Below are 12823 nucleotides of genomic sequence, written 5' to 3' on the forward strand. Positions count from 1 at the left end.
TTTGCACTTAATTTGGTTGATTTGAATGTTTTTCTTAAATAAACATCTTTTGTTAAACGTGGATATGGTGCGTCCTCTTTGTTGTGGCCTTTTGAGCCAGGCCATAACACCAGATAATATGAAAGGGCTCTTTGCTTTTCAACCACAATTTTGACGTTTGACTCTAGCAAACATTTTAACCAACCAGGAAACTCTTAAGTCCTAAGTAGTTTGCAGGTATTACTTTCCTTCAGGCTTCACACAGCCACTGTTTACAAACAAGTCAAAACAAGCCACTTCACTCGCTGATGTTCTTCAAGCTCATTGCTTTGAGCACGCGGTAACAACGAGGAGACTCAGATGAGCATATAAGCATGTGTATGACTCAGATCTCCTCTCAGCTGGATTATGCTTGGAGCACCAAAAGCCAAGTACGCTGTGCATCCTTTTATCTTAGCTCTGCTTTTGAAGAGGAATCTCCCCGGTGATACATGAGAAGTCTATTCATGAGCCCTCTAATTAAATTCATCCGTGTTCTTTGATACATTTTACATTGAATCCTGTATTCAGCACATTTAAACCTGACAACAGTTTTGTTTATGAGCTGCATTGTTTATTTATTTGTAGCAAACACATTAGTCACGTTTGAGCTGTTTAAAAAAGCCATGTGTTTGACAATTATCTGCCTTCAGAAAACAAGGATGTGACTCTCCTTTGAAGAACCTGAACTGAGGACATTTTGCATGGATCATTTCAAAAGGTGTGTTGTTTGTTGTGTGTTTCACAAAGCTTATTTTCACATTTTATTTCTTAAATGTTGCTTTGATGGCGTTTAGCTGTGCTTATGTGTCTTTGGTGTTCTTCAGCTTTGTCCACATGACTTATAGACTGCAGCCTGCATGCATACATTCATACTAGTGTGGAAAACTTGGGCAGTTGGAAAGAGGAGACTATGTTAACATTACATGCTTGCTATCTGTGGGCTTATTGGCTTATTTGTTTTGAACATAACAATATCATGTATTGCCTACAGTATGTATAAATCAGGAGCTCTTACGGAACAATGTTTTGGGAAATGCCACTGCAGTTATTTGCACATAAGGAAAACAAGATAAGTGATAGTTATGCAATACAAATAAGTATTATCTTAGTTTACTCACATTGTCCACATCTGTCACCGTTAGGCATTAAAACTACTACTTTAAAACTCTTGAAACACTTTGAAAGAAATGTAAATGTAATCTGGAAGTTGTGTTCATGTAGTTTAAGTGACGATTACAGTCTGCACCCTCTGATATAAATTGGGGTATTTCTGACCCTCTCTACACCGTTTTGGCCAACTGAATATTGAACACTGTCAAGGAGCAGAACTGGCATCAGATATTTGGTCGGATTTGTAAAATGGTTCTCTTTGTTTTTCATCAAATAGTTAATAAACTTCTATATTTTATTGTTATGTTCGCTGTGTGTGTGTTTAGGAACCTATACAGTTTGAGTACTAGGGACTTAAATTACATAAGAGGAATGTGGTAAAACATGCTCATGTCTCTTACTGCAAGACATCATTGGTATTGTTTCTAAATATAAGGTAAGAGGCTCTAATAGAGATGGGAGGATAAATGATTGTATTGTGTATTGCAATAAAAACACCAAAAACACTAAAACAATAAGGTTGATTGTGCGTCCATTATCAGGAGTGAGTTGCCAAAGGCTGTCGAGCTTGATATCATGGTAGAAGTAAACGATATTGAGCACAAGTATTAAGGAATGATTACAGTCAAAAGAACAGCCTCAATCAGAGTTGCTTTGAAGACAATATTAATTATGACTTGCTCGGGATTTGTTATTACGGTATTAAAGATTGTGAATCTTTTTCATTGTCCTATTTCTAAGAATATCAAACAAAGGATGTATATCATGATAATGTCTTCAATGGTTGCATCCATTTGAGAAAGACTTCAGCAGGACCTACAGAGACACTTTGAAGAATCAGCAGACCAATGGCAGGTCAATATTTTAGGGGATCCAGTGCACTTTTCTACTTCACCGCAAAACTAATTGATTATTGAGCTGAACACACAGAGACAGAAGCTGCTCAGGGACTTAAGCCGGGGGAATGAAAACCATTAATCTAGCCTAATACTTAAGAAGCAACTAACTAATAACATTGACCCTTTAGGCCTCCATCACCTGACTGGACAGGGTTCATGATGGAGAAAAGAAAGTGTGCCCGGTTGTCTCTTACCTGGATGGGGCATTGTTATGGTGTCGTTGGCATTGGTGGAGCCCACATTGTATATCACAACTGCAGAGGCGTTGTAGTTTGCAACGTTACAGATCTTCTCTCGGTAGGAACAGTTCCCATCAGCCACCAGAGCCACCCAGGCGGTGTTAGCGGGGAGAGGGGGGAACCTGAGGCTGGGGTCGCACGCCTGCCTGTCCTGCAGGCTGGACGGAACCAGGACCAGACCTCTGGCTTCTTTCTTGGGCGACTGCTCACCATACCTTCCGCACTCGGTTTTCTCCGTCCTGACCTCGGAAGTGACGGGATCCAGATAGGTGATGTTGACAAAAGCAGTGTACCACTCCTCTTTCTCTGCAACCGTAAAGTCCAAGCACAGCAAGTGCACGAAACAAAACGACAGCAGCCACGTCGAGAGAGCCAGACTGCGGCAACATTGGATGAAGGACGGTGCCATTGTGCGGCTGCTTTTGGGGTGGATGGTCCTTGGTCCGGGTCTCCGCCTTACTGGAAAGCTCCCACCCCGTCCCTCTTTTCACCCCCAAACCTTAACTTTGCATAAGAGCCAGTGCCGGACACCAGCTCTCATGGAAGCTGTCCTAAAAGAGTTTGTGAGCTAGGTGGATGAGTCTGCTACACACCACCACCTGCAGGAAAAAACGACTCGGTGTGTATGTGTGTTGTTGTTCACCGTCAGCTGTTTCGCTTCCTCGTTCAGGATTGGCTCATCGCTCATCATCATGTGACCTGGGCGTGGGCACGATGGCCCCTGACGACCCATGGCATGTGGAGGAACTAAACAGAAATACATCATTTAATCCACTGCCACATGAATGCATTCATATCATCATGAGAGTTTAAGCTATAATGCTTTCCATTATTGGTTTTCTGCATTCATTGGGTTTGATATGTTGGAACAAACTGTATTTGTTACGTTGAATTTTTATTCCATTTACTTATCATGTGTTATCATCTGACACTATTTATTATAAAAAAACATTGATACTTGACACTAATCGTCAATAATATCAGGAGTAAGATGTGAATGTATAGGGAAAATGGATAGTCTAAAGTTTAACAGAGGGTGTTTTATTAAAATATATTATTGCTCACATACATTATTTCATCTATTTTAATTATATTCATATCTCTGCTATACCTCTACCATTTTCAGTACTTGTACTTTATACATTTTGCTTACTTTAACTGACGCTTATCTTCATACAGTATATTGTATTCATATTCCTTTTGGGTAGATATACAAATTCAATTTAGTGTATATACATATATATATATATATATATATCTATATACACATTTCTGTGCTTTTTGCCCCTCTGGATAGAAGCTTTATTTAAAGCCCATGGTAGAAGTAAGGTAACACGGAACCAATAGAAGGAACAAAATATCGGCATTCTGTTTCAGACCGGACACATTTTCTGGACGGACCTAAGAGAAGTTGGGAGCGCCGATCATTTCGGTAAAAAATGCAAAAACTCTGACTCTTATATTTTAAATGACACCTATATTTGACATTCAGGAACATTGATGTTACTGCTGGACAACCTACATATTACATGTAAACAGCTAATACTAAAGTTAATGTAAAATATGTACCATGTGATTCTACGTGTGCTGTCTGCAACAGCTAGCTAACAAACACGTTATAAACTAATAATTGGTGATCGTACATGTGTTAGCGTTCTAGCATGATCTGAACCTTACTAATATGATTCCGTGTGTCTTTATTGACAGTATAAGCCAAATAAAGCACTTAAAGGAACTTCCAAACCGTGACCTGGCTCTTAATATTTTCATTGCCATTTCTACTATAGCTACTGTGCATATGACAATACTGAACTCGTGTTCCCAGGTTACCAGCCGTTATCTCCGTGGAAACCAACCGTTAAACCAGTCCGTAGCCTGATTGAAACGATCCAAAGATGCCCAAAAGAAAACCGGTGCCCGGAAAAAGGCCGAGAGCCGAAAAGAGCGAGAGAAACAGTCGCGAGCAAACCGGGATGTGATCGACGTGGCCAAGCATCCCTGCAACTTCACCATGGTGTGTAATTTAAAACATAAGTTCACCCACCAAAGTATCCGAAGTACCGTTTCTTATTTGATGAACTTTAAATGAATTTTTTTTCATATTTTATTATACTGACTCACTTTTTATACTGTACTCAGTTTCTCACATATGTATATATGTGTAAATATTCTCTTATTTTTCATTTCTTCAAGTAGATTTAAAAATAGCTTTTATAATAATACTTATTTTTGCTAATTTCTTTAAAACAAAGTATTATTTATCCTGTGTCTGTGTAATTACACCAAAGCACATTTCTCGTATGTGTAACCCTGCTTGGTAATAAAACTGATTCTGGTTATTTTGTAACTCTTCAACCTTCTGTTTTGCAGGAATGCGACAAATGTCAAAGGTAGGTGACTGGATCGTATTATATACTGTCATTCAGGTATATCGGGTGAGCTTGTTAACAAACATGTGTTTCTCCTTGTTATGTCACCTGCTAGAAAACAGAAGAACAGAGCTTTCTGCTACTTCTGTAATTCAGTGCAGAAGCTTCCTATCTGCGCTCAGTGTGGTGAGTAAACTGCACAGACGTGTGGTATGTTTACATGTATGTTATAATGTTTATTTAACCGTACTATCATTTTACTGTGTCGTCTCTCAAATCTAACAATCATCTATAAGCTGTGTGTAGCTTTCAGCCCCAAGTTCATTTACCTCTACTTGGAGACGTCTATCTTTAGAAATAGATAATCAACAATCATTATTCAAACATTAGTAAATGATTCATGGGTTGGGTACTTCTTTCAGACATTCATTTGACGCTTGACTGACTATTTACAGCACAGTCACAGTGAAGGAATAGTAATATAGGATAGCCATGTAAAATAAAGGTTGCAATGCGGCACCACAGAGGTCCATATACGAGTTATTCCCTAAGGAAATATCATGTCTAAAAAAAAAAAATGCTGATCCTGCAATACTAATAGTGCACCCTACTAGCCTTACATGAAACCCTCCCTAAAAGGCACACTAAATATCTGTCTTTCAATTCCCACACTTCTACATCCTCATGTATGAAATTAGTGGCGTACACTTTTAAAAACCACAGTGAGTGGACATGTTAAAGATATTCTACTTTGGCGCCCCCAAGTGTTGGGATTTAAAATACACTTTCTTTTTAAAGCAGTGCATTTCAATGATGTACTGCAAAAACCTTCACCGTCATAAGGCACTTTTAGACGCTATAAACACACCAAAACTATCCAAAATCGTTGTTCAAATGGATTGTAACTCACTTATTCTCAGGCAAAACCAAGTGCATGAAGTCTTCAGATTGTGTCGTCAAACATCCTGGGCTCCACACCACTGGAATGGCCATGGTGGTAAGTTATTAACAGTTCTGAAAAAATAGAATCATGTGGTAGATATGCCTTTCCTGCTTTGACCAATCTGCGCTTATCCATCCTTATGTGCTGTTGCAGCGATGTAAGACTAGATACAGTACTAGTTGTTGGTAGTATTTTAAAAAACTGTTTAAAATAAATCAGTTTGGTTATTTTTATTCAGAGAAGTGTTTGCAGGATTGCTTTTATTGAAAAAAAATGTTTTGATGTGATGTCTGTGTTTATGCAGCAATGTCTTCAATCAGAATCCATTTTTATTACAGGATTATCATACAGACATGTTACATTAGTTGTTGAGAGGCATAGGATGCAGTAAGTAAGTGTATTGTCATCGCTAGAGAGCAGGTGTCCAGTACAACTTCACCTCCTTGTCCCAGCCATGCACTTTCTGTGTTGCTTGATACCAGAAGTGTTGGCCATTGCCCCCAGAGGCTAACTTACTGTCACACCAATAGCATATTAGTTGTGAGATTTATAGTGGCTTAAAAAAATTGCAAAGTGTTCCTTTTTTTCCCTCACTGTACTTTTGTTCTTTACCACAAGGGGGCAGTGTGTGACTTCTGTGAAGCTTGGGTGTGCCACGGCAGGAAATGTCTGAGCACTCACTCCTGTGTGTGTCCTCTGACGGATGCAGACTGCATCGAGTGTGATCGTGCTGTCTGGGACCATGGTAAACCCCCCCCCCCACCCCTCCATTTGAAATGCACGCGGCCACATCACTGTCAAACTCAGAATGAACTCTGGCTGCTTTACTTTCTGAATAGGAGGGCGAATCTTCCGCTGTAGCTTCTGTAGCAACTTCTTGTGTGAGGATGATCAGTTTGAGCATCAGGCAAGCTGCCAAGTCCTCCAGGCAGAGACATACAAATGTGAGTCATTTGGTTTTGCTTTCCCAATGTCATTCATTAGCGCTCTGTGGAAAATAATGTCTAGAGGGAAAGTTCTTTTTTTACACTTTGTTTTGCCTTTTCCCATTTCAGGTGTTTCCTGCAACAGACTGGGACAACACTCCTGTCTGCGTTGTAAGGTGAGGGGACATATTATTATTTCAGAAAACACAATGGAGGGATGTCCTAGTTTTATTGTCGCTACTTGCAGCTACTGAGGTTGCTGTTAACATGTTTATACACTTTGGAACTTCTGCCATCAGCTCACATCATGAATAGTTTCCACAACAAATGACCCACATCTTATTACTGATAAGACAGTTCAAATATATTGCTCCTTTTCCTTTGCTTTTAATTTTAGTTGACCTAAAAAAAGGTAATATTCCCGACGGCGAATTTTAGATTAAAACAAGAAACAAGTTAAACACAGCAGGAGAGCGCTCCAATCAGATAAAACGGAACTCCGCAATTGTGGCTGAAGCTGTGGCCAGGGGTTTATTTCTCATCTTTTGAAGCAGTACGCATAATATTTACACCAGACATGTGCTCCGAGGCCTGTACTACGAAGCAGGATTTTCGCTTAGCCGGCTAACTGCAGGGAAAACTCCGGCTTTCCGGTCCTACGACGCTGGTTCTCTTTTAGCGGGCTAGATCTCCATGGTAACTTATGAGCGGCTAACCAGGGGCCTATACTGCGAACCTGGTTCAACCTAACCTGGATATGTTTGAGTTAGCCGGTTGGCTTAATCCAAAATACGCGCTCTCGCTAAACTGTCCTACGACGCTGGTTATCAAGTGGATCGCTCAAGCCAGCCGTGTCCTATCTAGTTAGGTGCGCGTTCACATAAAATGGGTGTATCTGGAGCATTCGACCAATCACAAACATAGAGAAGCGTACTGACAGCGCAGCGTCATACTTCCTGAATGAAAAGTGAACTTTAATACTAGTCAAAAATGAAGAAGTTAAACTTTAAACATCCATGACTTAAACACTTTATCCAGGATCAAAGCCTCAGAGCTGCACCTGCAAGGTGAATACAGCTGGCAAAAGAAAAAGTGTTTGAATGCGTACATTAACAGGTTTATGATATCACTGCCCCGTCTAAAACACGATCTGACTTAATTACATTTGTCTCGAGTGTTCGTCAACTTATGTGTTGCTTAAAATAATACTTCTGCATACAGTATGTGACACTGTGAGTGTTGCACGGCCAGATACGGCTCAGCTGACTCAGATAAGGAGATATATGATACATTATGAGTGATATGCCGCGGACTGTACTTAATGTACTCTGATCCGGTTACTTATGTTGTGGCCGATATTTAAGTAAGCTTTCTTAACGCTAATGTTATAATAGTCAGATTGCTCTGACGATGGGAGGTGATATTCTATTAATGTTCACACAGTCGGTGTTTTGCCGGCGTCTTTCTGCGATGGCAGTTTTTCTGTATTTCCTTTCTCCTGTAATATGACTTGATCGCTTTAAACTCTGCACACTGAGCTCTGATTGGTCAGCAGGCTGTGCTTTCACTGAGTTGAGCTCTTATCCTGCAACCTAACCTGGTCCCGACCAGGGGGGTATACTGCGAAGCAGGATTTTCGCTTAGCCGGCTAAATTCAGGGAAAACTCCGGCTTTCCGTCATACGAAGCTGGTTCTCTTTTAGCAGGCTAGATCTCCATGGTAATATATGCTAAGCAGCTAACCTGGTCGGGACCAGGTTAGGTTGCAGGCTAAGAGCTCAACTCAGTGAAAGCACCGCCTGCTGACCAATCAGAGCTCAGTGTGCGGAGTTTAAAGCGATCAAGTCATATTACAGGAGAAAGGAAATACAGAAAAGCTGCCGTCGCAGGAAAGACGGCCGGCAAAAATCACCGACTGTGTGAACGTGAACATTAATAGAATATCACCTCCCATCTTCAGAGCAATCTGACTATTATAACATTAGCGTTAAGAAAGCTTACTTAAATATCGGCCACAACATAAGTAACCGGATCAGAGTACATTAAGTACAGTCCGCGGCATATCACTTCATAATGTATCACATATCTCCTTATCTGAATCAGCTGAGCCGTATCTGGCCGTGCAACACTCACAGTGTCACTACTGTATGCAGAAGTATTATTTTAAGCAACACATAAGTTGACGAAACACTCGAGACAAATGTAATTGAAGTCAGATCGTGTTTTAGACGGGGCAGTGATATCATAAACCTGTTAATGTACGCATTCAAACACTTTTTCTTTTGCCAGCTGTATTCACCTTGCAGGTGCAGCTCTGAGGCTTTGATCCTGGATAAAGTGTTTAAGTCATGGATGTTTAAAGTTTAACTTCTTCATTTTTGACTAGTATTAAAGTTCACTTTTCATTCAGGAAGTATGACGCTGCGCTGTCAGTACGCTTCTCTATGTTTGTGATTGGTCGAATGCTCCAGATACCACCCATTTTATGTGAACGCGCACCTAACTAGATAGGACACGGCTGGCTTGAGCGATCCACTTGATAACCAGCGTCGTAGGACAGTTTAGCGAGAGCGCGTATGTTTTGGATTAAGCCAACCGGCTAACTCAAACATATCCAGGTTAGGTTGAACCAGGTTCGCAGTATAGGCCCCTGGTTAGCCGCTCATAAGTTACCATGGAGATCTAGCCCGCTAAAAAGAGAACCAGCGTCGTAGGACGGAAAGCCGGAGTTTTCCCTGCAGTTAGCCGGCTAAGCGAAAATCCTGCTTCGTAGTACAGGCCTCGGAGCACATGTCTGGTGTAAATATTATGCGTACTGCTTCAAAAGATGAGAAATAAACCCCTGGCCACAGCTTCAGCCACAATTGCGGAGTTCCGTTTTATCTGATTGGAGCGCTCTCCTGCTGTTTAACTTGTTTTGTTTTAATCTTAAAATTCGCCGTCGGGAATATTACCTTTTTTAGGTCAACTAAAATTAAAAGCAAAGGAAAAGGAGCAATATATTTGAACTGTCTTATCAGTAATAAGATGTGGGTCATTTGTTGTGGAAACTATTCATGATGTGAGCTGATGGGCAGAAGTTCCAAAGTGTATAAACATGTTAACAGCAACCTCAGTAGCTGCAAGTAGCGACAATAAAACTAGGACATCCCTCCATTGTGTTTTCTGAAATAATAATATATGTCCCCTCACCTTACAACGCAGACAGGAGTGTTGTCCCAGTCTGTTGCAGGAAACACCTGAAATGGGAAAAGGCAAAACAAAGTGTAAAAAAGAACTTTCCCTCTAGACATTATTTTCCACAGAGCGCTAATGAATGACATTGGGAAAGCAAAACCAAATGACTCACATTTGTATGTCTCTGCCTGGAGGACTTGGCAGCTTGCCTGATGCTCAAACTGATCATCCTCACACAAGAAGTTGCTACAGAAGCTACAGCGGAAGATTCGCCCTCCTATTCAGAAAGTAAAAGCAGCCAGAGTTCATTCTGAGTTTGACAGTGATGTGGCCGCGTGCATTTCAAATGGAGGGGTGGGGGGGGGGGGGTTTACCATGGTCCCAGACAGCACGATCACACTCGATGCAGTCTGCATCCGTCAGAGGACACACACAGGAGTGAGTGCTCAGACATTTCCTGCCGTGGCACACCCAAGCTTCACAGAAGTCACACACTGCCCCCTTGTGGTAAAGAACAAAAGTACAGTGAGGGAAAAAAAGGAACACTTTGCAATTTTTTTAAGCCACTATAAATCTCACAACTAATATGCTATTGGTGTGACAGTAAGTTAGCCTCTGGGGGCAATGGCCAACACTTCTGGTATCAAGCAACACAGAAAGTGCATGGCTGGGACAAGGAGGTGAAGTTGTACTGGACACCTGCTCTCTAGCGATGACAATACACTTACTTACTGCATCCTATGCCTCTCAACAACTAATGTAACATGTCTGTATGATAATCCTGTAATAAAATGGATTCTGATTGAAGACATTGCTGCATAAACACAGACATCACAATCAAAACATTTTTTTTCAATAAAAGCAATCCTGCAAACACTTCTCTGAATAAAAAATAACCAAACTGATTTATTTTAAACAGTTGTTTTAAAATACTACCAACAACTAGTACTGTATCTAGTCTTACATCGCTGCAACAGCACATAAGGATGGATAAGCGCAGATTGGTCAAAGCAGGAAAGGCATATCTACCACAAGATTCTATTTTTTCAGAACTGTTAATAACTTACCACCATGGCCATTCCAGTGGTGTGGAGCCCAGGATGTTTGACGACAGCAATCTGAAGACTTCATGCACTTGGTTTTGCCTGAGAATAAGTGAGTTACAATCCATTTGAACAACGATTTTGGATAGTTTTGTGTGTTTTATAGCGTCTAAAAGTGGCCTTATGACGGTGAAGGTTTTTGCAGTACATCATTGAAATGCACTGCTTTAAAAAGAAAGTGTATTTTAAATCCCAACACTTGGGGGCGCCAAAGTAGAATATCCTTTAACATGTCCACTCACTGTGGTTTTTAAAAGTGTACGCCACTAATTTATTACATGAGGATGTAGAAGTGTGGGAATTGAAAGACAGATATTTAGTGTGCCTTTTAGGGAGGGTTTCATGTAAGGCTAGTAGGGTGCACTATTAGTATTGCAGGATCAGCATTTTTTTTTTTAGACATGATATTTCCTTAGGGAATAAACTCGTATATGGACCTCTGTGGTTGCCGCATTGCAACCTTTATTTTACATGGCTATCCTATATTACTATTCCTTCACTGTGACTGTGCTGTAAATAGTCAGTCAAGCGTCAAATGAATGTCTGAAAGAAGTACCCAACCCATGAATCATTTACTAATGTTTGAATAATGATTGTTGATTTATCTATTTCTAAAGATAGACGTCTCCAAGTAGAGGTAAATGAACTTGGGGCTGAAAGCTACACACAGCTTATAGATGATTGTTAGATTTGAGAGACGACACAGTAAAATGATAGTACGGTTAAATAAACATTATAACATACATGTAAACATACCACACGTCTGTGCAGTTTTACTCACCACACTGAGCGCAGATAGGAAGCTTCTGCACTGAATTACAGAAGTAGCAGAAAAGCTCTGTTCTTCTGTTTTCTAGCAGGTGACATAACAAGGAGAAACACATGTTTGTTAACAAGCTCACCCGAGTATACCTGAATGACAGTATATAATACGATCCAGTCACCTACCTTTGACATTTGTCGCATTCCTGCAAAAACAGAAGGTTGAAGAGTTACAAAATAACCAGAATCAGTTTTATTACCAAGCAGGGTTTACACATACGAGAAATGTGCTTTGGTGTAATTACACAGACACAGGATAAATAATACTTTGTTTTAAAGAAATTAGCAAAAATAAGTATTATTATAAAAGCTATTTTTAAATCTACTTGAAGAAATGAAAAATAAGAGAATATTTACACATAATATACATATGTGAGAAACTGAGTACAGTATAAAAAGTGAGTCAGTATAATAAAATATGAAAAAAAATTCATTTAAAGTTCATCAAATAAGAAACGGTACTTCGGATACTTTGGTGGGTGAACTTATGTTTTAAATTACACACCATGGTGAAGTTGCAGGGATGCTTGGCCACGTCGATCACATCCCGGTTTGCTCGCGACTGTTTCTCTCGCTCTTTTCGGCTCTCGGCCTTTTTCCGGGCACCGGTTTTCTTTTTGGGCATCTTTGGATCGTTTCAATCAGGCTACGGACTGGTTTAACGGTTGGTTTCCACGGAGATAACGGCTGGTAACCTGGGAACACGAGTTCAGTATTGTCATATGCACAGTAGCTATAGTAGAAATGGCAATGAAAATATTAAGAGCCAGGTCACGGTTTGGAAGTTCCTTTAAGTGCTTTATTTGGCTTATACTGTCAATAAAGACACACGGAATCATATTAGTAAGGTTCAGATCATGCTAGAACGCTAACACATGTACGATCACCAATTATTAGTTTATAACGTGTTTGTTAGCTAGCTGTTGCAGACAGCACACGTAGAATCACATGGTACATATTTTACATTAACTTTAGTATTAGCTGTTTACATGTAATATGTAGGTTGTCCAGCAGTAACATCAATGTTCCTGAATGTCAAATATAGGTGTCATTTAAAATATAAGAGTCAGAGTTTTTGCATTTTTTACCGAAATGATCGGCGCTCCCAACTTCTCTTAGGTCCGTCCAGAAAATGTGTCCGGTCTGAAACAGAATGCCGATATTTTGTTCCTTCTATTGGTTCCGTGTTACCTTACTTCTACCATGGGCTTTAAA

General features: G+C 40.2%; 2 protein-coding genes across 2 annotated transcripts; one reads left to right on the top strand and one right to left on the bottom strand.

Annotated features, from left to right (window-relative positions):
- The first annotated feature begins 3608 nt into the window (after positions 1 to 3608).
- On the top strand, positions 3609 to 6913 carry LOC117452840 (zinc finger protein 330). The gene is made up of 9 exons (XM_034091632.2): positions 3609 to 3701; positions 4095 to 4283; positions 4640 to 4659; positions 4754 to 4824; positions 5559 to 5635; positions 6200 to 6326; positions 6421 to 6525; positions 6637 to 6683; positions 6905 to 6913. The coding sequence occupies exons 2-9, from the start codon at positions 4281 to 4283 to the stop codon at positions 6911 to 6913; spliced, it is 459 nt and encodes a 152-aa protein (XP_033947523.2). The 5' UTR covers positions 3609 to 3701; positions 4095 to 4280.
- Positions 6914 to 9560: 2647 nt separating this feature from the next.
- LOC117452848 (zinc finger protein 330-like) lies at positions 9561 to 12797 on the bottom strand. The gene is given in 11 exon segments (XM_034091642.1): positions 9561 to 9572; positions 9699 to 9745; positions 9856 to 9960; positions 10058 to 10184; positions 10751 to 10795; positions 10797 to 10828; positions 11568 to 11619; positions 11621 to 11639; positions 11735 to 11754; positions 12114 to 12303; positions 12697 to 12797. Coding segments are annotated over 10 exon segments (579 nt in total). The 5' UTR covers positions 12234 to 12303; positions 12697 to 12797.
- Positions 12798 to 12823: the final 26 nt, after the last annotated feature.

This window comes from Pseudochaenichthys georgianus, chromosome 1, assembly GCF_902827115.2.
Source record: "Pseudochaenichthys georgianus chromosome 1, fPseGeo1.2, whole genome shotgun sequence".
NCBI classification, from domain to species: Eukaryota; Metazoa; Chordata; class Actinopteri; order Perciformes; family Channichthyidae; genus Pseudochaenichthys; species Pseudochaenichthys georgianus.

Coding starts and splice junctions, on each gene's coding strand:
- LOC117452840 (XM_034091632.2), top strand. Junction 4,825..5,558: donor TCCTATCTGCGCTCAGTGTG/GTGAGTAAACTG, acceptor ACTTATTCTCAG/GCAAAACCAAGTGCATGAAG. Junction 6,526..6,636: donor CCAGGCAGAGACATACAAAT/GTGAGTCATTTG, acceptor TTCCCATTTCAG/GTGTTTCCTGCAACAGACTG.